General features: G+C 37.8%; 1 protein-coding gene across 1 annotated transcript in view; it reads left to right on the plus strand.

The window, feature by feature from the left end:
• The window catches only part of LOC118279723 (uro-adherence factor A), a 124215-nt gene that overhangs the window by 81291 nt on the left and 20100 nt on the right, over window positions 1-22824 (plus strand). Inside the window, 21 exon segments of the mRNA XM_050702429.1 lie at window positions 55-179; window positions 1099-1238; window positions 1715-1853; window positions 2562-2636; window positions 5295-5993; window positions 7050-7115; window positions 9137-9181; window positions 9801-9818; window positions 11214-11383; window positions 12091-12239; window positions 12838-12954; window positions 13554-13700; window positions 14513-14653; window positions 15593-15770; window positions 16711-16841; window positions 17449-17759; window positions 18151-18284; window positions 19291-19445; window positions 19765-19959; window positions 20608-21347; window positions 22045-22289. Of these exon segments, the coding sequence (XP_050558386.1) occupies window positions 55-179; window positions 1099-1238; window positions 1715-1853; window positions 2562-2636; window positions 5295-5993; window positions 7050-7115; window positions 9137-9181; window positions 9801-9818; window positions 11214-11383; window positions 12091-12239; window positions 12838-12954; window positions 13554-13700; window positions 14513-14653; window positions 15593-15770; window positions 16711-16841; window positions 17449-17759; window positions 18151-18284; window positions 19291-19445; window positions 19765-19959; window positions 20608-21347; window positions 22045-22289 (4120 nt within the window).

Raw genomic sequence — 22824 nt, forward strand, 5'->3', positions numbered from 1 at the left:
ACAAAATCAACTCTATTACTACACAGTTAAGCTACAATATCCCTTCAATTCCAGGTTGGAAGCGTGTGACAGTGATAAAGGGTCTGTCGCGGAACTGCAGCATCAAGGGTGACGTCACGTACTCCCCGCCCGACCCCCACGCGGGGATCACCATGCGCTCGCTACATGATATACAGAATGTAAGTCTATTTTCTTACCACAGATGAGGCCCAGTAGGGCTAATGCCTGATCCGGAGCTGCGGACTACCTAGCGGGTTTACCGGGGCTCCGGCTCGAAAAGCAGGAGAAGGAACGGGGTGGTTTTTATTCAGTAAGAGTCTGACACTCCCTCTCGCCTCGCCCAAGGCGGGAGAAGTCATTGGATGATTTTCCCCCTCAAAAAAAAGTCTATTTTGTTATTATTCCAATCAATCTAGTATTTTATTGGATTTTCGTCTCTTAGTTTGATGATAATAAAGTTCAAAGTATGATAAAGAAAGGAGGATGTTGATCTGTACCCCTTAGTACGAGTTTTTTTACGTTGAACGAAAACGAAACGAGAGCGTGATCTGATTGGCCGGTGCAAATGAACCAACCAATCAGAGCGCCGAACGCGCTCTCGTTTCATTTTCTTTCAACCTACGCCGAACTTGTACTAAGGGTACTGCAGGGTACTATACAGTGTTTATATGTGTATTTTTTTTTAATGTGTAGGTGGAATTTATTCCAAGTATTACTGGGCTCGGGCTCGGGTATTACTGGCTCGCCCCAGCTTTTCACGTCTGCTATTTCGTCATATTAATTTTGTTCTACATGTTGAAGTTTTTTGCTCGTTCTTCTCCATTCTAAGCTACACTTTGGAACGAGCACCTATCTTCACTGACAGACAGACTGACAGACAATTCAATTTGACGTTTCAAAAGTGCCTAATTTAGGATTTGTTATAACTCGAAAGTTATTTATTTTCGAGACGTATACGTATCGTAAGCGTATTTTTAATCATTTCATTGAAAGCCTTTTGTGAACAAACATACAAAAATAATTTTATTACAATTCAAGTACACAAAAATGGACTTAAAAGTACTTATGACATATTTACTCAACAACCCATTATTACAGTTCCTGGAATCGAACCCGTGCCCGCCGCTGTCGACGGACAACTTCAGTTTCTCAGCGCGCACCGTACTGGGAGAGTATATCCAGCCCGCCAGCGAGGTCGGCGAGCCTCTCATATACAACGAGAATGAAATTAATAAGAGGTAAGCATTTTTTGGCGTATATTTTTCCTGAGAAATACAACCCGGGTCTTTTCAAGGTCAGAGTAAACAGGTACCCATGGACACTTGAGACACCAGAGGCTTGGCAAGTGCATTGCCTGCCTTTTGGGGTTAGGAATTTAAGGGTTGTTAGGGAACAATCCCCGATGATTGGGAAGATTGAGAAGAGGGGAATTGGGTCTTTGGTAAACTTACTAACACAACGAAACACAACGCAAACATTGTTTCACGTTAGTTTTCTGCAAGGCCGTAGTATCACTCCAGTCGAGCCGGCCCATTCGTGTTGAAGCATGGCTCTCCCAAACTATACTTTGGGGGATAGATCGGTAACTTTGTGTCTTCGCCAGATCGTGTCGGAGTCGATCCTTCAAAGAGATTCCCAGTATAGCCCTTTTAATGAGCGATCTTACATTAGTTCTGTGAGATGCACTATCTGATTGTACTACTATAATCCCCAGACTGGAAGAAGCCCGCCTGCTATCGGGCGCGGGCGGGCGGCCGACCCCGCCGCCTTTAGACCGACGCATGGAGCTCGCGCGTCTACAGCAGGCCGCCAGGGATGCGAGGAGGGATGCCTCCAACCGGTCGAGGGATCAGGTAACGTTATAACATGATTCATCTTCATCATATTAGCCCCAAAATGCTAATTGCTGAACTTAGACCTCCTCCCAATAAGAAGATTATAATAATAACTTTAGGGAACAGAGAGTAAAGTTCCCTAAGAAAAGCAGGATCTTCCGACCAGGCGAGGTGATCATGCCTGGCGGGCTTTCTGCCTAACTGTTGTTCGTTGGGATTTTCTATCCATGTTTATTCGCATGTAAACTTCATATGTGCGATGTAGGATTTATATGACATCATCCGTTGATTTGCTCGTCGATAGTCTATGTGCGACTTCTGTCATCTGTCACTTATCGCCACACTAGCTTCTCCCAGGGGCTGCACCCGCGTTCCCGTGAGATAAAGTATCCTATCACCCAAGTGCATTTAAATTAATTATTATGTAAGTGTTTAGATATAAGTCCTAATGTAATAACTACTGGTTGTCCTAATAAATAATAAATAAATAAATAAAGTCAGCCCGTCAGCTCATACCCTGTCTGTATCCCAAATTTCAATAAAATCCGTTCAGTAGTTTCAGCGTGATTAACGGACAAACATCCAAACAAACAAACTTTCACATTTATAATATGTAATCCAAAATTTAATTTTATAACAGCCCTTTCAAGTCACTCCTCTAAATCACCACATACATACCAAAATCACCCTTAAAAACACATTATTAATCACCATTATCCCCCACAGGCTCGCCTAGAGAGATCAGAGAAGGCAGAACTAGCGAAACGTGAGAAAGAAGCGAGGAGTCAACAGTTGCTCGAGGTAATATTCTCACAGTGACGTTACAATGGTGTCAAGGTAAGCGTCCACAGGCCCGCATCGTACGCATCGCACGCATCGGACGGATCGCATCAAACGGATAAATGTTTCATACTGCGTCCACTGTATCGGTGGCGTTCGGATCCGGAGCTGCGGACTACCTAACCGGTTTACCGGAGCTCCGGCTCAAAAAGAAGGAGCAGGAACGGGGTGATTTTTAGTCCGTAAGAGTCTAAGACTCCCTCTCGCCTCGCCTAAGGCGGGAGAAGTAATTGGATGATTATCCCCCTCAAAAAAAAAAAGCGTTCGGATCGCCGACGCGACTATCAGGAATCGGATTGCTGATACCACTTTCACTCGGACTTTTGACATCGTTATTCCGTATGACGTCATCGGTACGTATCGCATGTAGGCATTGCTGATGATGCGGTCCGTACGATGCGGATCAGTGGACGCTGTTGTATGAGTTTCTATACAAGACAAACTAAAATCCGTTGCGTGCGATGCGTACGATGCGGGCCTATGGACGCTTACTCTAAAGAGTTGAAAGTGACTGCTGATGACTTTCATGGCTCTTAGATTGACCATTGGAAGGTGGGACGGATGTGTGTCGAGATTGGTTAGATTTTGACGCTTTTTTACAACCTAATGTAGAAGAAAATATTTTGAAAATAAACTGCAATAACATAGGTATTATTGACAAACATTAATTATTTTATTATTTACTTTCACCTTAATTTTTTTTGTTGAAATAAGAACTACAGTAAGTAAAATTTAATAATATAATAGGATTTTTTAATCATTGATTTCATTTCAAAGCTTTGTTTCAATATTTTTGAGAGAAATGTACGATATTTCATGTAAGAAAAAAAATGATGTCATAATTTGCAATTTTAAACAAAATTCATTAAGCTATGGTTTTAGTTATAAACAATAATCATTACGAAATTATTTATATTCACAATAATTGTTTATTAGCGTTTGTTGGTTTGTTGACACACATCCGTCGCTAGGCAACGTGATAAACAAGGAATGTTGGGGTATACAGTAGTGTGTTTATTTATTTGTGTTTTTAGACCTAATTATATGTCTAGATGTACTAGAATATTTGTTAAAGTCTAGATGAATTAGTAATTGGATTTGTGCACTATAAAGTTTGGTATCGACTCAACTCAAGTTATGATGTTTTTGTTATGAGTTAAATCTCTTGGCCTTTTTTTTATTCAGATTGCATGATTTAGTGCAGTTACTGGGTATTGTGTTGCGGGTGCGATTTTCGTTAATTACAGTTGCTTTTGTGGTTTATACAAGGGTTTTTTATTATTTTATGTGCCTTACCCACCATGCGGTGGGAGTCTACAATTGTTTTTGATAAAATATATTTAAAAGAATGCGCGGTTGACTGCACGGTTGGTGCGTTGGCCGTGTAACATGTAGCGGGTTCGATTCCTGCACGGAGCAACTCTTTGTGTGATCTGCAAATTGTAGTTTCGGGTCTGGGTGTCATGCTCATGTAGAATTCTATGGTTGTACCCTCGACACGGGAGAAAATCCAAGAGCGCGGCAACGTTTTGTTTTTATTTTTAATAAGAAAGCAAACTTACTTATATTGAAAAATAAATAATAGTGATCAAGTTGAGTTGTTTCTGTTACCTATACATGTATATTCCAGTATATTTCATCTAGACATATAATTATTCTATGTTCTGTGGGTTGTTATTATTTTGTGTTCCTCTCTGTGTTCTAATAGTTCTCATATTATTATTTAATGTACTATTTTAATAATAAAAATTGACTAAACATTGAGATAAATTCATCATCTCTGTTTATCTCTTGGGGTGAAAGATCATGGTACTATGTCTTTTTAGATACAACTATGCTTGCTATTCACCCCCAAAGGAGTTTGGCTGTTTTTTTTTTATAGACACTATTATACAGGGTGATTCTAGATGTATTTTTGGATATATGGTAACTTACTCGTAAAATTGGATTATGCATATTATAATAATTTATATGTTTTTAGTAATGTATTGTATGTATATAATTATTATGTAGAAATGACTAATTAACAATATAAGTATTTGAAATAAAAATCTTTTCTTTTAATAATTTTCTGTCTTTCAAATTAAACCTTATGTTAACATGTAAATAAGAACCATTTTCTAATAATATGAGAACTATTCCTGTCTTTAGTTCGTTTTATATGTTTTAAAACCATGTGCTTGTGTTTGTTTTTATTTTTTTTTATTATCAATTTGATGCTTGGCAACATTGTGCTCACCAATCGTATCTGTAGATTTTGTTCTATATTCAAAAGCAAAAAGGGCCTTGTTGGGGTTGCCAGAGTAAAAAAATCGGTCACTTTTTGCTTTTCAAAGTAGAAAGCGTTGGAAATTCTTAGCTTTTAGTTGGTAGTTGAGCTGTGTGCCTAGATAATATGGTATATACATACTTATATACTTCTATCATATAATATTTATGTAAAATACTGTCTATATGGGTTATAGTAGCAAAAAGAATAACACAAAACCGTACTGCCAAAAAAAGGGGGAACTTGACAATGTTGTCATAATCCAAATTGATAATAAACATGAAAGAATTCGATAAAAAAAAAAATGCAAAAAAAATCTGAATCTAACGAAGCAAAATACTCTGAAACAGCATATCAACAAGAATCGAACGCAGTTGACGATCGAGCCCCTCCCTACGGTCACAAAAACCATGGACGAATGGAAAACCCCCGAAATAGTGATGGGACCAGCCACAAAGACCAGTAAAGAGCGAGTCATACCCCCAATAAGCCTTTCCCTAATCCCCGTCACAGGGCCAAAAGACCAAAACTCCCCAATAAAAACCTTAAAATTCGACCAATCTGGGTGGAAAGAGGAATATAACGCACTAGACAAAATGAAAGACTTCGCTGAAAAAGCGGCTTTTGATCTACCAAAGCGAAAAGACAAAAATTATGATTTCACCCTTGTAAAATCAGCTGAAAAGCGCTTGAAAGCGCCCGAGAAAACGAATAACCTAGAGAAACTAATTGAATCTTATTCTAGAATAACGGAATTCATAAACGGCTGTGATTGGTCACAAATACAAGGGGATAAAAAGACTGAAGACCCTAAGGCTATAGAACAGAAATATTTGAACGCGAAAAACGAATTTATGTCCCAAAATCTAATGTTGATGCCTAAAGAGAGTCCTAAATCAGTGCTGAAAGAGGTCATCGACCTGAGCGAGGACGATGATATACTAACAGATATAATGGCAAAAAAAATAAACAAAGGCACGTTTAGTGTGGGGAAAGACGGGGCTTTATCGATATCGGTACATCCCTTGAGCAAGGAAACGATGACATCGGTACGTGTATAAAAACTAAATGTACTAATCTTTCGATAATGACTAACACTGCACGATTAATCAAAGGGGGTCGGATGGCACTTGTACTTAAAGTACCGTCTAGTAAATGGTGAAGGAATTATGAAATTCTTTTTATTATAATCCTTCTTCTTTCATCGATATTTTTTGGGCAGATAGCTTCCCTACTCTATTTCAATTATTGCTATCACATTCTAATATTCGTGAGGAAAAGAGATGGCAATATTTCCAAGTGCTGTCGAAGATATTAAGAGCTTTTTTAGGCAGATAGCTTCCCTACTCTATAATCAAATTATCGCTGTCACATTCTAATATTCGTGAGGAAAAGAGATGGCAATATTTTCAAGTGCTGTCGACGTTATAAATGAGTTTTACATTATTTATTTTCACATTTATTGGCCGGCTTTATAACAATATAAAATTTATAGCGCAGTTGCGCTATTCCTTTTTTGTTCTTTTTTTAGCAAAAAGGAACATTAGTTTAGTTTAGGTTACCCCTTTAACCGCCCAGTTAAATATCAATTACCGTGCCCCTATAGCGCAGCTACAAAACAAAAATACTAAATAAGGAGGAGGACTTTACTAGTAAAATGATATCTACGGAAAAACTGTCAATAACTTTACATATTACTTTTCTGTTAACCCTATTATTAGTAATTGCACGCTATTCACTATCTCATAGTTTTATGCTTTAATAGGCTTTCTTTATTATTATTTTTGTTTATCTTTTTTTTAATTAGATTATTATTATTATGAAAGATTCAAACTCAAAGATGTGTTTTGATTTCACATTACAAAAAGTAAAAAAGAACTATTTATTTTTACAACGCAACCAATTTTTAACACAAAAAAAATTAAAAATGTCACCTTGACACATTCTAAATTTAAATCAACAAAAAAGTAAAAAAAAAGAAATCAAACACATCATCCAGCCAGCATCTTTCTTAAATTAGAACTTTTTTTATGTTTTGTTCCATGTAACGCTGTTATAATTATAATTTGCTGTACCGCTTTCGATGTTGTTCGCACTTATTGAAGGCTAAGAGAAGGAAACACGAGGAGATTGAGAAGCAGAAGATAGAAGAACAGGCTAAACGACAACAGGTTTGTTATACAGTATGGAGATCACTCATATGACTTAAATGAAACTACAAGTAGGGCTCGTCCACAGAAACATAATGCTACAAAATATTTCAGAGAAAGAAAACAGAATTTTCAATCAAAATAAATAATCAAATTAATCAAGTATCAAGTTACCATCAAGTATCAAGTTATTATCAAGTAACCAGCTCCATGTACCTTGACCACAGAAGAGCTGTAATGTTGTAGGTTGTCTAGAAATGTTACGGACATGTAGCGCGGCAGTTGCAATGCCGTATTTGTAAAGTGTTCAAATTAGCTCAAAGAGAAAAATTCACTATTTGACTTAACTACTGGGCCTATTTCGCTCATTTTTCGTATATTGTCAGCCAAGATGATAACAAATATGTGGTTTCAATTAAGTCATATAAGTTTTCACCATACGGTATTTATCTTTGCACATGTAAACAGCAGCTTATGTATTATGTACGGTACGATTTTAATATTCGATCTTAATTTAAAATTTGATTTTTTTTTAATACAGGGCTTACAACGATTTTGTTCTACGTTTAACGAGAGCGCGTTCAGCACTCTGATTAGTTGGTTCATTGAAGTCGGCCAATCAGAGCGCCGAACGCACTCTTGTTTCGATTTCATTCAACGTAAAGCAAAATCGTAATAAGGGTACTGATCTGAAGCTCAATACATTTAATGTTAAAGTTCAATTTTCGAATTAAGATCGGATATTGGAATCGGTATTTGGAATACACAGTTTTACCGGACGGTGAGACGGACAATTGCCATGCATCTTGCATAATAATATACCTGCAATGCTACTTTGAAACTAGTCAAGCTACAAGGAAAGTTTAATGACTACCTAATTAAAACTAAAGCTGTCTATGCTTGTATATGGAACTTATGTTAAAATTGTATTAGATATACAATTTTAGTATATATATTTTAGTATTTAGTAAGCAAATCTACAGATCTTTGAAATTGGCCGTAAGCTGTGTATTCTAATTAATTTAGTTTGTGCACAATTATACAAAAATAACAGCTCATGTAGTGCAGATATGAGACGCATGGGTTATGCGCAAATTATATTTTTTGCTAAATTACATTCAGACAAAATTCAACCTTGTTACTACAACATAAGGTTGTGTTTCGTTTGTTACCAAACGTGTACGTCTTATATTATTGTTGATATTTTATGTTCATTTTTTAGCACACCCTTTAGTGCAATTTTGTTCATAGTAAAAGCCTGCGTAGATTTCTATATAGTGATAAGCTTGGTATTACAGATTATTCTGTACCTGTCAAATCGGTTCGATTCCCGCTCGGAACAATTCTTCGTGTGATCCATAAATTGTTGTTCCGGGTCTGGTGGTCTTGTATGTTTGTAAACGCACACACGACACAGGAGAAAACAAAAGCGTGGGTCAACGTTTAAAAAAGTCACATACGAATATGTCAGTATCTAACAAGAGGCAGGGTGGATTAAAAAACTCTAGCTTAATAAATAAAATAATCAATTTTATACTAATAAAACTATGAAAGAAAAGGTATTACTAAGTCCTAAAATCGCATATTGATATGTCATTATCTAACAACAGGCAGAGTGGATTAAAAAACATTAGTAATTTACATAAACTGCCTCGTTGTCCAAATGGTCGCAAGTGCGACTGCCGGACAAGGGGTCTTGATTCCCGGGTCGGGCGAAGTATTACTGGGTTATTATTCGGTTTTTCTAAAATTTCTCAGTGGTAGTACGGAGTCTGGAATTGTGTCCAGTATATGGCAATAGGCTCACCCCCTATTACATGGGACTTATAACACAAATTGTGAAAAGTGGTTGTACATTCTATAGCGGCATTACGTGTCGTAATGAGCACCTCTGCCTACCCCTTCGGGGCTAAAAGACGTAACGTTGTTTTTAATTACATAAAATATCAATTTTATACTAAGTAAAAATTATGAAGCAAAAAGCAATATTCCCAAGAATACAGTCTTCGCAGGCTTTTACAAACTGGAATGAATTGTTTCAGGAGAGAGAAATAAAGCGGCAACAGGCCATACTGCTTAAAGAACAGGTTATTATTATTATTTTCTTATTTTTATTAATAATTCATTATTGTGTGTGATTAACATTATTATTTTTTCATTATGTTTGTGTGGATTTAAGAAAGATGGGTTTTTGTCTAAGTATGTATAACATTTTATTGTCAGTAAATTAAATAGTGAAAATATAGAAAGAGTAGTAAAAATATATAATTCAAAACTTAATTGAAATGTGTTCTTAAGGCTCCTCTATTTCCATTTTGGAAAAAGGAAAACAATCATTTGTTTCATTTCCAAAAGAGTTTTTTTTCTGAGCTGCGGACTACCTAGCGGGTTACCAGGGCTCCGGCTGAAAAAGCATTAGTGGGAACAATTTTTTAGTTAGTAAGAGTCTGATATTCCCTCTCACCCAAGGCGGGATGCCTTTGGATGATTATTCCCCTTCAAAAAAGGGTCCATTTCTCAACCTCACTTCATTAAAAAAGTCACATTTTTAACTTCTTTCCAACTATTTGTTAAATTAAAGTCTACCTCACCTCCATCTTACTTAAATCCAAACATACATACATAAAGTGTTTGTTCGCGTGTGTGTTTGTGTGTAACCTCGTTTTCTCTTTTATTACAACCCTCGCTGACTCGCCGGGTGCACAGCAAAAGTATATAACTGAGGTAATAATAAAAGTAGAATTTGTTACGCTTGACTAACTATCACATTTATAATCTGTAGTTCTAGTACGTTTTATTGGGAGTATTGACAGTTTTACACACTATTTTCTTTAGATACTTCTTAGAAGCAACATTTTATATCGTTCTATTATCATTTTAAACCCTTTCAGTTCAAAATAGGTTTGATTTTTGTTTAGTATCGGTTGATAGGAAATTCTATTAACTCGATTACCTATCTCATGCAAATGTACTGAGAAAAGCTAGCAAGTGTAGCAGCGTCTGCGCACGCTGGTCAAGATCAAGAGCTTTCCTCTGTATGTGTATTTATTTGAGTAAAGCGTTATTTTTAGTTAATTTAATGTAAAATAGGGATACAAGTCGAGTTCCTCGTCAAAACATTACGTGAGTAAGCCGATTACATAATAATTAAAAAGGGACTCCTTTACTAATTACTTGTGTGATGTTAGTTGTTAGCATAGAAAACAGTAGTATTAAAAGAAAAATTAAATATCTATGTAGAAACTTATATCGAGATGACTTTAAGATTAACGCAATTTAAAATTTCCAAAACATTGCTTCAATGTTGCAATTTCTAATATCATAATATGTAAAACTGTTAATATTCTTTTCTTAATTTCTTGCAATTTCTTTCTACATTATTACTAATGATTTGCTGTAGCTCGCTTACCTTTATAATGTATGTACTTATGCTGCTTATACCCCAACTTTAAGAAGCTCAATACATCTTTAAATTTATCTAAAAATCAAGGTTTTATTCACGTACATTAATGGAGAAAAGCTCTACTAGTTTCGAGTCACAGAGGGAATCTTCATTGAATAAAAATCTTTCTTCTTTCTTCAAACTAGTAGAGCTTTTCTCCATTAATGTACGTGAGTAAACCGTGATTTTTAGTTATAGTCTTACGATAGTTATTATAAAAATATTACTTAAATTGATCTAAAATGACCTCTAATATAATGCTGGCACAAAAATCTTAAGATGGAAAACAATAGTACTTATTTTTTTATTAAAATATTATATTAAATTTTGATTTACTATCTCGTTAATTGAGTGGTTATTATTTTGACTGGCAAATTTAGTCTCGGGTTCGACTTACAGATCGCACATTATGGTGCAACATTTTTCTTTAGTAGAGGCAATAATGTATTTGTGTCAGTATCGCACCTTATTACAATATGGGCAATGAAACATTTTAGGTATAATAGGAATAAGTTTATAAGCGTATACAAATCGAGAAACATAATTTGAAGTACTTCAACAATCTCTGAAACTAACTATAACAAACTTGAGAATAAAAAATAAATAAAAAAAACAACTAACACAACACAATCACTCAAACTCTCAATCTCTTACCGAAAATCTCTTTCTCCTCCTAGGAAAGAGAACGCAGACGTCAGCATACTTCCTTCATCCGTCAACTGGACTCCCGTAGGAGATGGGAGGAGAGGGAGAGGAGAAAGCACCAGAACCTGCTGGACAGGCTCCTGGTCAAGGAGAGGAAGCTGCAACAGAGGAGGAGGGAGATGGAACTGCTGTCTGAGTTGAGGTTGGTGATTTTATGTATTGTATACTTATTTCCTTGATGAAACCAGTGTTTTCTGACAAGATAATAGGTAAGCTGTGAAACTATGTGACCGTTTCCACTGATACTAAGCTATGTAGCTGTGCAAGTAAGATGTGCTATGAAGATACGCCGCCGCAAAGTAGCTGTGCGAGGAAGATGCGCAGCTTGAGTATGCGATGTATCGATAATAGGGAAGCCATCCATAGCACACATCTATTCATATAAAAAACATAGCTTAGCTGAGTCCGTTTCCACCAGTGCTCAGCTATGTGTACCAATTGGAGTCAAACGCATCGACGGCAAAAGAAGAAGTGAAAAAGCACCATTAGTCAAGACGGGTTACATTCAATGCCTATCCCTGCCTTTTATAGCTTAAACAAATATTTATAAAAGACTGCCTCGTTGGTCGAATGGTCGCAAGTGCGACTGCCGAACAAGGGGTCTTGGGTTCGATTCCCGGGTCGGGCAAAGTATTACTGGGTTTTTTTCGGTTTTTCGACAATTTCTCAGTAGTCTGGAATTGTGCCCGGTATATGGCAATAGGCTCACCCCCTATCACATGGGACTTATAACACAAATTGTGAAAAGTGGGCGTACATTGTATAGTGTGCGCCTCTGCCTACCCCTTTGGGGATAAAAGGCGTGACGTTGTATGTGTGTGTGTGTAAAAAATACTTTTCACCCCCCAGACGGCCACAAGAAGACTCCTCACTATCGGACCAGAAGCCGCTGCCGGCGCTACAACGCATCCCCGGCCTGAAGCTGCCCGCCCAGGCCATGGCGGACCTACTGCAGGCCTACGAGTTCCTCTACAACTTCGGAGAGGCACTTGGATTTGGTAAGTTTTTTTATGGAATAAGCTGGCTAATGAGCAAACGAATCACCTGATGGTAAGCAATCCCCGCCGTCCTTGGACACTTGAAACACCAGACTTTTGGGGGTTAGGAATTTAAGGGTTGTTGGGGAATCGATTGACAATGCAAGCGTTGTTTTACGTCTCTACTCGGCCGTGGTATCACTCCAGTCGAGCCGGCCCATTCGTGCCGAAGCATGACTTTCTCACACTTGGAAGTCTTAATATTTCGGTAATTAACTATGTATATTTTTTGTGTCACATACACACATGCCGACAATCAGAAAGCATATATTTTTAGGTAAAACTATAAAAAAACAAAACTACTTGAACCACTTATGTTCTGGTATAAAAGACACAATAGAAAATACATTACGTCTCGCGTAGATCAGCGTTCCGGTACACGATAGGTTCGAACAAATAGAGTTTAAAACATTGAACGCCGTAGTGGTCACCGGTGACCGACGTTAGTGGAGGATTTGCCTTCAACAGTTTTCTATTGGCAGTCAACGACTTAAGAAACCAGAATGATCAAATACTATTGGTATTTAAGAAAGAGATAACTATACCGTTTTTGTTGCAGACATGGACACCATGCCGACCCTGAACACCCTGCAGATGGGCATCCTGGGCGACTGCACCGAGGAGTGCGAGGAGGAGTTCATCCAAGTTGTGTCGCAACTACTCATCGTTGCCGTGGGTATGTAACACCATTGAATAAGGTGTAATAAGAAACATTCGAATTTAAACCTAATATCAACAGCGTGCGATGCGACCGATGCGGGCCTGTGGACGCTTACCAAGTAGAACAATTAAGAATAAAAAAATTATTGATTTTCCACCATATTAATACAGACATTGGTATTAAAACTAAGCTTATATAATAGTTATTAATATAATAAATTCTGTAGTACGTTACATGAACAGGTTTAAAACGATTGAAATGACAAGTGGTGGGATTCAGGAACCCAAACTAGGAAAACCGTGTACAGTTTCGCATTTTCAACCCTGAGGGTTGGGCTTTAGAGACTAAATTTAATTGCATTCATTACAAAAACCGTACTTAACAAACATGTGAATGTAAACCTACAAAAAACAGCGGTAACGTTCAAAATATTTGGCACGCCTCGGTCCCTAGACTGGTCGGTTAAACATATTCACAGCGTTCGTAACAAATCAAAATACACCTTAAGTCCACGCTATAAGACACGAATTTACATCAAAACAAAAAAGTTTAAATATAAAACGTTATCTATCTTCGTCTCCTACAAAACTTTAACCATTATATCCGTTCCACAGAGGACCCGGGTGTGCCACACCCAGGCAGACACACGACGCTACTGGGCCACGCCATCCGTATGAGCGAGGTCACCCATCAGAACTTCAGCGAGATCCTCAGGATATACCTGTATGCTAACGCTACCGGAGAAGTCAAGGCACTGACAGGTAAACTATTAAAAAAATCTCTTTCTGCCACACTCAGAGACATTGAATGATGACTTAAACTATTCCTTATATAGTAACGATTTTGTATCGATAAACAATTGCTAAGAACTGGGTTAAGTAACCATTAAATGACTCTGAGTGCGGCGGTTAGTCATAATTCTTCGTCTAAAATATTCGAAGATGCTCGATTAGTTTCGGGCCACACTGGAGCTCTTAAACTACGTATGCTTTTTTTATAGATTATCTGTTCAAATTGTTAACTTTATTGTGAAATCTAAAAGGAATACATTTGGGGATTGTTAAAAAACTCATTTAAATCAGAATGTTTAGTATAGAGATATAGTCTAAAATAACATATAAGCCACATTTTTATGCTGAATATATGAGTAAAACCACTGACAAAAGCTAGTTTTTTGTGAAATAATGGGGTAACCGAGCACATGATATATCTGATGGTAAGCGACACTGGACGATGTTCAACAGTGGCCGTCTCTCGACTGATGATGATTATAAAGCGACATTCACTAAGTCAGAAGAATAACAAGTGCGTTGCCGACTTATTCAGAACGAAGATGGTATTTTCTTAAAACATTTCTCTCACATTATCCTCTATTTCATTGTCTGGACTTTAAAAGAGACTATGACCTCTGAGTTTGTTTCGGCATTTCTTCTCAGAGTAGTCGGATAGGAAATGCCGGCCTCATCTAGCTATTTGAAATATTGACGCGAAAAAGTGTTATTTTATAACCTATTTACAGAAATAGATATCATTTATCATTTATTGAAGATACTTATATCTATCTATTCTATAGGTTTGACGGCAGAAAGAGAGAGAGAGCGTCGCGTAGCCGACCACCACCAGACTGAAGCTGAGATGCTGCATACTTGCGCCAACTCTAAGAACTCCGCCTATTATGAGCATCTACACAACAATCCTACTTATAAATTGTCCGGTAAGTTATATTTTACTATTATTTTATTTATGTCAAATAAATTCATTTTTTCAACCCTTTCCTAATAATGTTGAAGGAAAATCTTCCGGTCAATTTTTGCACCGATGGCGTTTAACGTGTTAAACGCACACTTAAATTGCTTTTCGATCAAGTGGTTACAAATGCGACTGTCGAACGTAGAGTTCAGTTTCCAGATCGAACAAAAACTATTTGGTATTTTTTCGATGACTTTCTCGTTCGTCGAAGTGGTGCGACTGCCGGACAAAAAGTTCCCTTATTTTTTTTTTTTTTTATTAATTATTGGTTCACGCTTGGCCACTATCTCACCTGATGGGAAGCGATTACCGAGGTTTTTGGGATTTTCGAAAATTTCTAAGTGCCCAGCATATGGCAAAAGGCTCACCCTCTACGTGGGACTAACACAAATAACAAATAGTGAAAAGTGGGTGTACATTGTATAGCGGCATTGCGTGCAGTAACGGGCATCACTGCTTAACCCTTAGGTTTCAAAAAGTGGTTATTTATATATTAATACGTGATGCAAAAACTTTATATCTATTAGTTTTTACGAAAATTGCGCGGACGTAGGAGCATAAAATTTGGTACACTTATAGTTTATGTGTAGGAGAAGTACGGAACGCTAATATTTTTCAATAATAATGCTTATAAAGTACATTAAATCAATAAATAAAACATTACACATACATGCATAGTATCTGATCGTATTTGACAAAACGTCAAAATTGACAGACATTGCGATGATATTCTCACGTCTTATATGAATAGAGTTTTATAAAAGAGTTTGTTTGAGTTTGAGTTCAATAAAAATTATCCTTGAACGTATGTTAAGTGGTATTGTAAATTAAATCGTATATGGTTGAATTTCGACCACTAGGCGACCACTAGTTTAAATAATTACTCAACTTTGTTTCCCAACAGAGGAACTACGCGACAAATCGTACGCGGCGCTGAGCGCGAGCACGAAGGCGCGCATATTCGCGTACATCTGCGACGAGCTGCTGCAGAACAAGAAGGTGCTGAGCAGGATCGACTCCTCGCTGGAGCACCTCACGCAGCTGCGCAAGGAACGGTACCTCATGGATATGAAGATACGGAAGTAAGTCGCGTGTTTTTGTATTAATCTCAGCAGGATCGACTCCTCGCTGGAGCACCTCACGCAGCTGCGCAAGGAACGGTACCTCATGGATATGAAGATACGGAAGTAAGTCGCGTGATTTTATGGTAGGCCGTAAGCAAGCAGTATGGCTGGTAAAGATGATACCCATTGGTGTCAACTCGACCCCCTTTTATTGATGACGGGGGAAACCTTCGAAAAGGCCTCAAGCTTATTGGAGATAGAAGACTAGGGGGTTTGGGATTTTTACCTCTCTAAAACCACCCCGGTGACCACCCTCAGCACCTGTAAGTCAACTCGACCCCTAAACACAGATTAAACTGGGCCCCCAGGGGATGATAGGGGATTTTCATACAACAGACAATCAAACCTCGTCCACTTTCGGCTTCTAGCTTGGGCTGAGAGAAAACGTAAAATTTCGCTGGTAATAAAAGTCCATTACTGTGAGGCCGTTGCATCACTCCGGTCAAGGCGGCACATTCATGCCGAAGCGTGACTCTTTAATCTATATTTTGATTACTTCTAAAAAAAATCTTAAGAAACTAGACTTTATTTCCGATGATTAGAGACTACTTTAGGGATAAAAACTTCCTATTGGATATTCCAGACCATAATCTAGCCCTGGTCTAAATTTCATTGCGATCCCTTCAGCTGTTTTGACGTGATTGAGTAACAAACATACACATAAACACACAAACTTTCGCATTTATAATATTAACTAGCAAACCCGGTTCCCTGTTTTCCTACTTTTTTCTTGAAATCTTCCTGAATTTTTTATTCTATAAACCTCACGGAGCCCAAGACCTTTACAACGAATCCAAAACCGTGGAATTCAATTCGTGCGTTCTGGAGTTATAGCGTGAGGAAGGAAAATCCGACTTATTTTTACATTATAGATAGTAAATTAACCTAATTCCCCCAGGGTCCGAGTCCTCCAAGCCCGCAAGGCGCGCGCGGAGCAGGCAGAGAGGTCGCAGGCACTCGCCCTGGAGCGCATGCAGAGGCTGGTCGATGACTCCACCAGGACCAACACTCCGCCGCTACATGATGACGGTAAGAGGACAATTATAAGTTTATTAACTAGTAAGGTACTGAAATAAAAAAAGAATAAGAATTTTATTCAACACACTGCACAAAGGTATAGGACATGTATTCTTTTATAAAAACTAACTTTATTGACAATCAACAACCTACAAATGGCCACTGCTGACCAATGAATTTAGAGATTGTTAAAAATTAGAAATTATAATCAAAACCTAGACGACTAGGTTCGAAACCTACCAACGATAAGTACCAATATAATTTTTTCCGAGTTACGTGTACTTACTAAAATTATTTAGACACCACTGACAAACGGTGAAGGAAAACACCTTGAGGAAACCTGGGCTTATAATTTCTAATTATAAGTTTAAAATCGTCAACCAGCATCGAGCAAGCGTGGTGATTAATGCTCAAACCTTCTTCATGCGAGAAGAGGCTTTTGGTTAGCAGTGGCCACTTATAGGCTGTTGATGATGATGATGAGGAATAGAAAACCTTCAACACTTAACCATACTCCAGAATGTCATAAATTATAAAATTACAGACAATAATTATATCAACGAATTCCACTTTTTTACCATATTAACCCAATTTTCTAACCTCCTCCCCCCTTTTCCAGAAAACCAACAAACTTCAGAAAAGGAAGAAACACCGAAAAAGGACAAGGAATCCTCTCCGCACCCCGAGAGCGAGACAGACAAACAATCTGAACCATCCCCTTACAAAGATCCACCCCCCACTGAGGAGAGCGACAAGGAATTATCGCCCTTAAAGGATCTCTCCAACAGTATGAAGAACAAAGAGATTATGAATAACAATAAGGACGAATGTTCCCCGGCAGATAACTCGAAGATGGACAAGGATAGCATGATTGGTGACTGTGATGCCAATTTGAGTGATTTGGAGAGTGAAGGGACGCAGCCTGAAGAGGTAAGTTGTACCTTATGTAAAAGTATTAAGGTTGAAAATTAATTAATTGGGAGAGCTTCATGTATTTTGTGTCTGAATTCTATTAGACTAAATTTTTGTTCGTTATGTTGTTTGTTCAATCTGCTCATATAACAGCACATACACATAACAGCATAGTTGGCACGATGGCTGAGTAAGCGGCTGCCTTCCAACGTGTCGCGGGTTCGATTCCCGCACGGAACAACTCTGTGTGACCTACAAATTGTCGTTTCGGGTTTGAATGTCATGTGTATGTGAACTTGTATGTTTGTAAACACACCCACGACACAGGAGAAAATCTTAAGCTGGGGCAATTGTTTTTCAATAAAACAAATCCTCATTAATGAAATATGTAACCTCTTCCCTCCTCTAGGACGAAGACAAGAACCTGTCCTCTGAGGAACTGGCTCGCAAGCTGGACAAGCTGCTGAAGCAGTCCGAGCAACAACAGCTGCAGCTCGCCGCCGCTTCACATGCACTGCGGGCTACTTGCTATGGACAGGACAGGTGAGGGAAAACTAGTCACTAGGAATATACTTTTAAAATAGAATCTTCATAGTCAAAACATAGTAAACTTGAAATATTTTTGCAATAACTATCATGAGACATACTAAAGTGACTAAAAATCTGTTTACTCACATACATTACTCTGTACATTATTCAAATCTGTACATTACTAGAGAAAAGTCATTAATGTTCGTGAGTAAACCGTGATTTTTAATTAATTTAAAGTATGTTAACACGTTGGTGGACAGTAACGGCCACAGGCGTCTAGATAGCCTAAAGCAGGGATGCACAGACTTATTAAGACTAGGGGCCACTCGGACAAATTATGAACGGATTGCGGGCCGCCAGAAGTATAGGTAATTAAAGACAATAAAGAATTGATAATAATGTATTAAAATTGAAAAAGAATTTATTAATTTGAAGCGTGGGTGGACAGTAACGAACACAGGCGTCTAGATAGCCTAAAGTGATACAACAGTTCGCCTGTCGACGTATCAGTTTTTAGTTCCATTAAATCAGTACGCCTCGCGACGACTGATTTTTCATACTTTTGTAAAGAACGGCATGTTGTACTGTCACCACAGGTGTAATTACGACTTTTGTACTGTCACTATATTTTTTTCATTATGTGACACTACGACTGTGGCAATGTACGAAAAAAAGTAGTGTCTCAGTAACTGCAACTTGTGAGATAGTACTAGGCTAGTTAGTTTCCTACTAGTCAAATTCAATACTTTTTTCGAAACGTCAAAAACGATATTTTCTATGAATTTTGTATGAAATAGTGCGTTATGACGTCATAAGTTTTTGACGTCAAATAGCAGACTTATTTCTAGAAATTTAGCTAGAAAAAATCGAAAATTAAGTAGTTCATCCAATTTATGAATGAGAGTGTGATTATTTTTCAGTATTTTATTGTATTGGAAAGTTGTAATAATTTATTTTTGACCTAGGATACTACCCAATTGTCCACGATTGTGTTAATTACCAATTTTTTCTCCTCTAGATACTGGCGCCGCTACTGGTCTCTGGGCCAGTGCGGCGGTATCTTCGTGGAGGGCATGGAGTCTGCGCAGCCGGAGATCATGGCCTACCACCAGCAGCTGGAGACCAACGCGCTCAGCGGGAACCCCACTGACGGGAACAAGAAGAAGAAGAAAGGTGAGTTAGGTGGAGATTGAGAGAGGAGTTGATAAGAGTTATTTTTGTATGGATTTTTTTTATGTAAGTTTTGGTCAAAGAACGTTATAGTAAAGTTTGAATATGTATTCTCTCTCACTCACCACCAGGCGGGATAGCGGCCCAACGTAGACCCATCGAATGTAACGAAAAACCCATTTAGAAAATAACTTAATTACTTTCCAACCATTTGGCTCTAAGATAGTCTGAAAATAGACTCAAAAAGCAATAGTTATGATATCACATTTTATGTATAACAAGCCATCCATTATAAAAACAAAAACTACATTTTTCTACACAGGTGCTCGAGAAAAGAAAGAATCACCATCTTCTGATTCAGAGAAGCGAGACCCAGAGACAGAAGCGCAGAAGAAAGAAGAAGCTCTCAAGAGTGAGATGGAGCTGAAGAGCATCAAATCGGAATTGAACCTGAGCGACCACACTCAGATTATTAAATACGAGCCCAATGTCAAACATGGCGCTTGTAAAGTTGAAGGTTGGTAGTCAATATTATTATTATTTTTTTTTTTTAAAGTTTGGGGGTGTTAAAATGCGGCTTTTTGGTGTAATAGTGTTGTGGCATTTTATGGCTCATTTTTAAAAGGAAATGATTGGGACATAGGGCTAAGTTATTTATTTTTATTTATCGAAATAGTCTTGTATTTTTAATGGAATAACTTAATAACTACAAGCGTTCATAGGCCACGGTAACTACTTACCATCAGGTGGCAGTGTGCCTTCTTGCCAACGTCGTGGTATAAAAAAACCTATTATGCTTATAACTTCTAAAAGAGTTATAAGTTAGTCAAAAGACAATGTTACCTCTATAAATCAATCTATGTATTAAATTCCTGCTTCTTTCCCTTTTTGCCTTAAGCCTTGGGAAATTGAGCCAAAAAAATAACACTTCTAAACAATTATATCATTTCTAAAACAGTACCCTTAGTATGAGTTTACTTTAGTTTGCGTTCGGTGCTCTAATTGGCCAGCTCGAATAAACCAACTAATCAGAGCGTCAAACGCGCTTTCGTTTCAATTACTTTCAACGTAAAGCAAACCCATACTAAGAATACAGGTACAGGTCATTAAAACCAAAAAAATCCACAATTCTTCTGGCCTAACCTTTTTTATCTTCTCCTACCAGGCTCATCAATAAAAATGGAAGAAAAATACATTCAACAAAAGAACAACGACGAACAAGACATGTTAGACATAGAGGACTCAATCCCAACCGCCTTCTTAGTACAGAAACCAACACACAAGCCCATGTTCGCAGCCCAAGCAGAACAGATGGACAAACCGCAGGAAATCGTCAAAGTAGAGAACGTAGTCAAAAATGAGAATGAGAGTGAGATCGCAGAAGAATCTAAAGACTCTCTAGTCAACAATCTAGAAGAATTGAGAAAAATGGCCGAAGCCGTATCCATACAATTAGACGCAGCCAAAAAAGAACAAGAAATAAAAGAAGAAAAGGAAAAAGTTAAGAAAGAGACACATGATCCTTCTACAGCTCATATACAGTTATACTCTAAAATGCTAGACGGAAAATGGTTCTCAATTCTGAGACATGAGAGTTCATTTTTGAACAACATCAATGATGAGAAGCAAGATTTGCCAGAATTCTGTGATAATGAGCATACATGTTCTGAGATTATTCTATGTCAGGGCCATAAATGGGATGTATCTAATAACTTGCATTTGTTGAACGATCCGAGTCTATTTACCTTAAACAGTATGGTGACTAGCGTCCAAGTTCCTTCGAATAATATTTATGCTGACTCCAGCCTGACAATGTCTGGGTTAGATCAGGATGTGATCGACAATAGTTTCAACAAGGATGGAAGCGTTCAAGAGGCGGAAACTGAAGAGGATAGTAAGGAACAGGTGAGTTTTTTATCGTATAAGCAGATGGATCACCTGATGGTAAGCAATCGCCGCTAATGGACACCCGAAACATTGGAGGCGTTACAAGTGCGTTGCCTGCCTTTTGGGGGTTAGGAATTTAAGGGTTGTTGGGGAATTGGGGATTTGGAAGATTGGAACACAACGCAAGCCTTGTTTCACGTCGGTTTTCTGTGAGGCCGTGAGACCATCATTCCATATAAAAAACATAGCTTAGCTAAGTCCGTTTCCGCCAACGCTAAGCTATGCGTACCAATGAATATGTCACATCTCTGGTGAAAAAGCACATATAATACTGATATCTAATGGCTTTTAAAATTAACTATTCTCTTTTTTGTAAACTGGCATAGTCACTAACACTATCATTAGAATCATAAGTTCATCCGTGATCATGGCGAAATATTAACTGCACATTTGGTGCGGTAGCTGGGCGACCGGCTGCCGCACAAAGTGTAGCGGGTTCGATTCCCGCACGGAGCAACTCTTTGTGTGATCCACAAATTGTTGTTTCTGGTCTAGGTGTCATGTGTATGTGAAATTGTATGTTTGAGAGATACAAGTTTGGGGCAACGCTTTTAAAAAAATATATATATATATCAGAAACTCATAGACTTAAGGGAACAAATATGGGTAAATATCCCGTGTCAAGTTCTAATGACAAACTTTTCTCCATTCCTAGGACAACGACTTAGAAAAAGAGCTACAGGCAGATGCTTTGAAGCAGGACTTGCTAACTCAGAAAGCTAAAGCCAACAGCCTGAACAGCCTCGGGCTGCTTAACTTCAACGCTCTATCCACGTACGTGACCTGTGACAGTCCACCGCCCATACAGATGTCTGCTGAAGAACTGGATCAGCTGGAATACTGCAAGGTCCACGGACTGCCCAAGAAGATCGAGGGGAATTATGTACCCAGGGATATGAGGTAAGTTGGTTACTTTAATCTATACAGCGTGTAACAAAATACCCATATACATCAAGAAGCACTGAAGAATACTGGTTGAATATAATCTATACACAAAGTTTTAGCTCAAAATACCTTTAAAAAAATTTACAAAAACACTACAGGGATCACTCGCTAATATTACGAAACTATTCTTCTGTCAATCTGATCGCCTAGTACTTATCTACCTAATTTTAATTCGCATGAAAAATAAAAAATAAAATATTGGAAAAATTCACAACTTCATTCAGATAGATATAATATAGCTGCTGGTAGATTCAATGTACCCAGAGTCACCAATTACTATGGTGACAGGACACTAAACAAGAGAATACCTTACCTATTAAACAATCTGCCAGCAGACATAAGGAGTGAAGCAAAATTAATTAGATTTAAACGTAAATTAAAATTATATTACTTAGACACTTTTAATTTTGTAAAAACATATATTATTAACATAGAGACTCAGCGACCCCACAGTCAAACTATTAAAACAGTTTTGTGGGGCTTAGTATAT

The sequence above is a fragment of the Spodoptera frugiperda genome, chromosome 22 (assembly GCF_023101765.2).
Source record: "Spodoptera frugiperda isolate SF20-4 chromosome 22, AGI-APGP_CSIRO_Sfru_2.0, whole genome shotgun sequence".
Taxonomy (NCBI): domain Eukaryota; kingdom Metazoa; phylum Arthropoda; class Insecta; order Lepidoptera; family Noctuidae; genus Spodoptera; species Spodoptera frugiperda.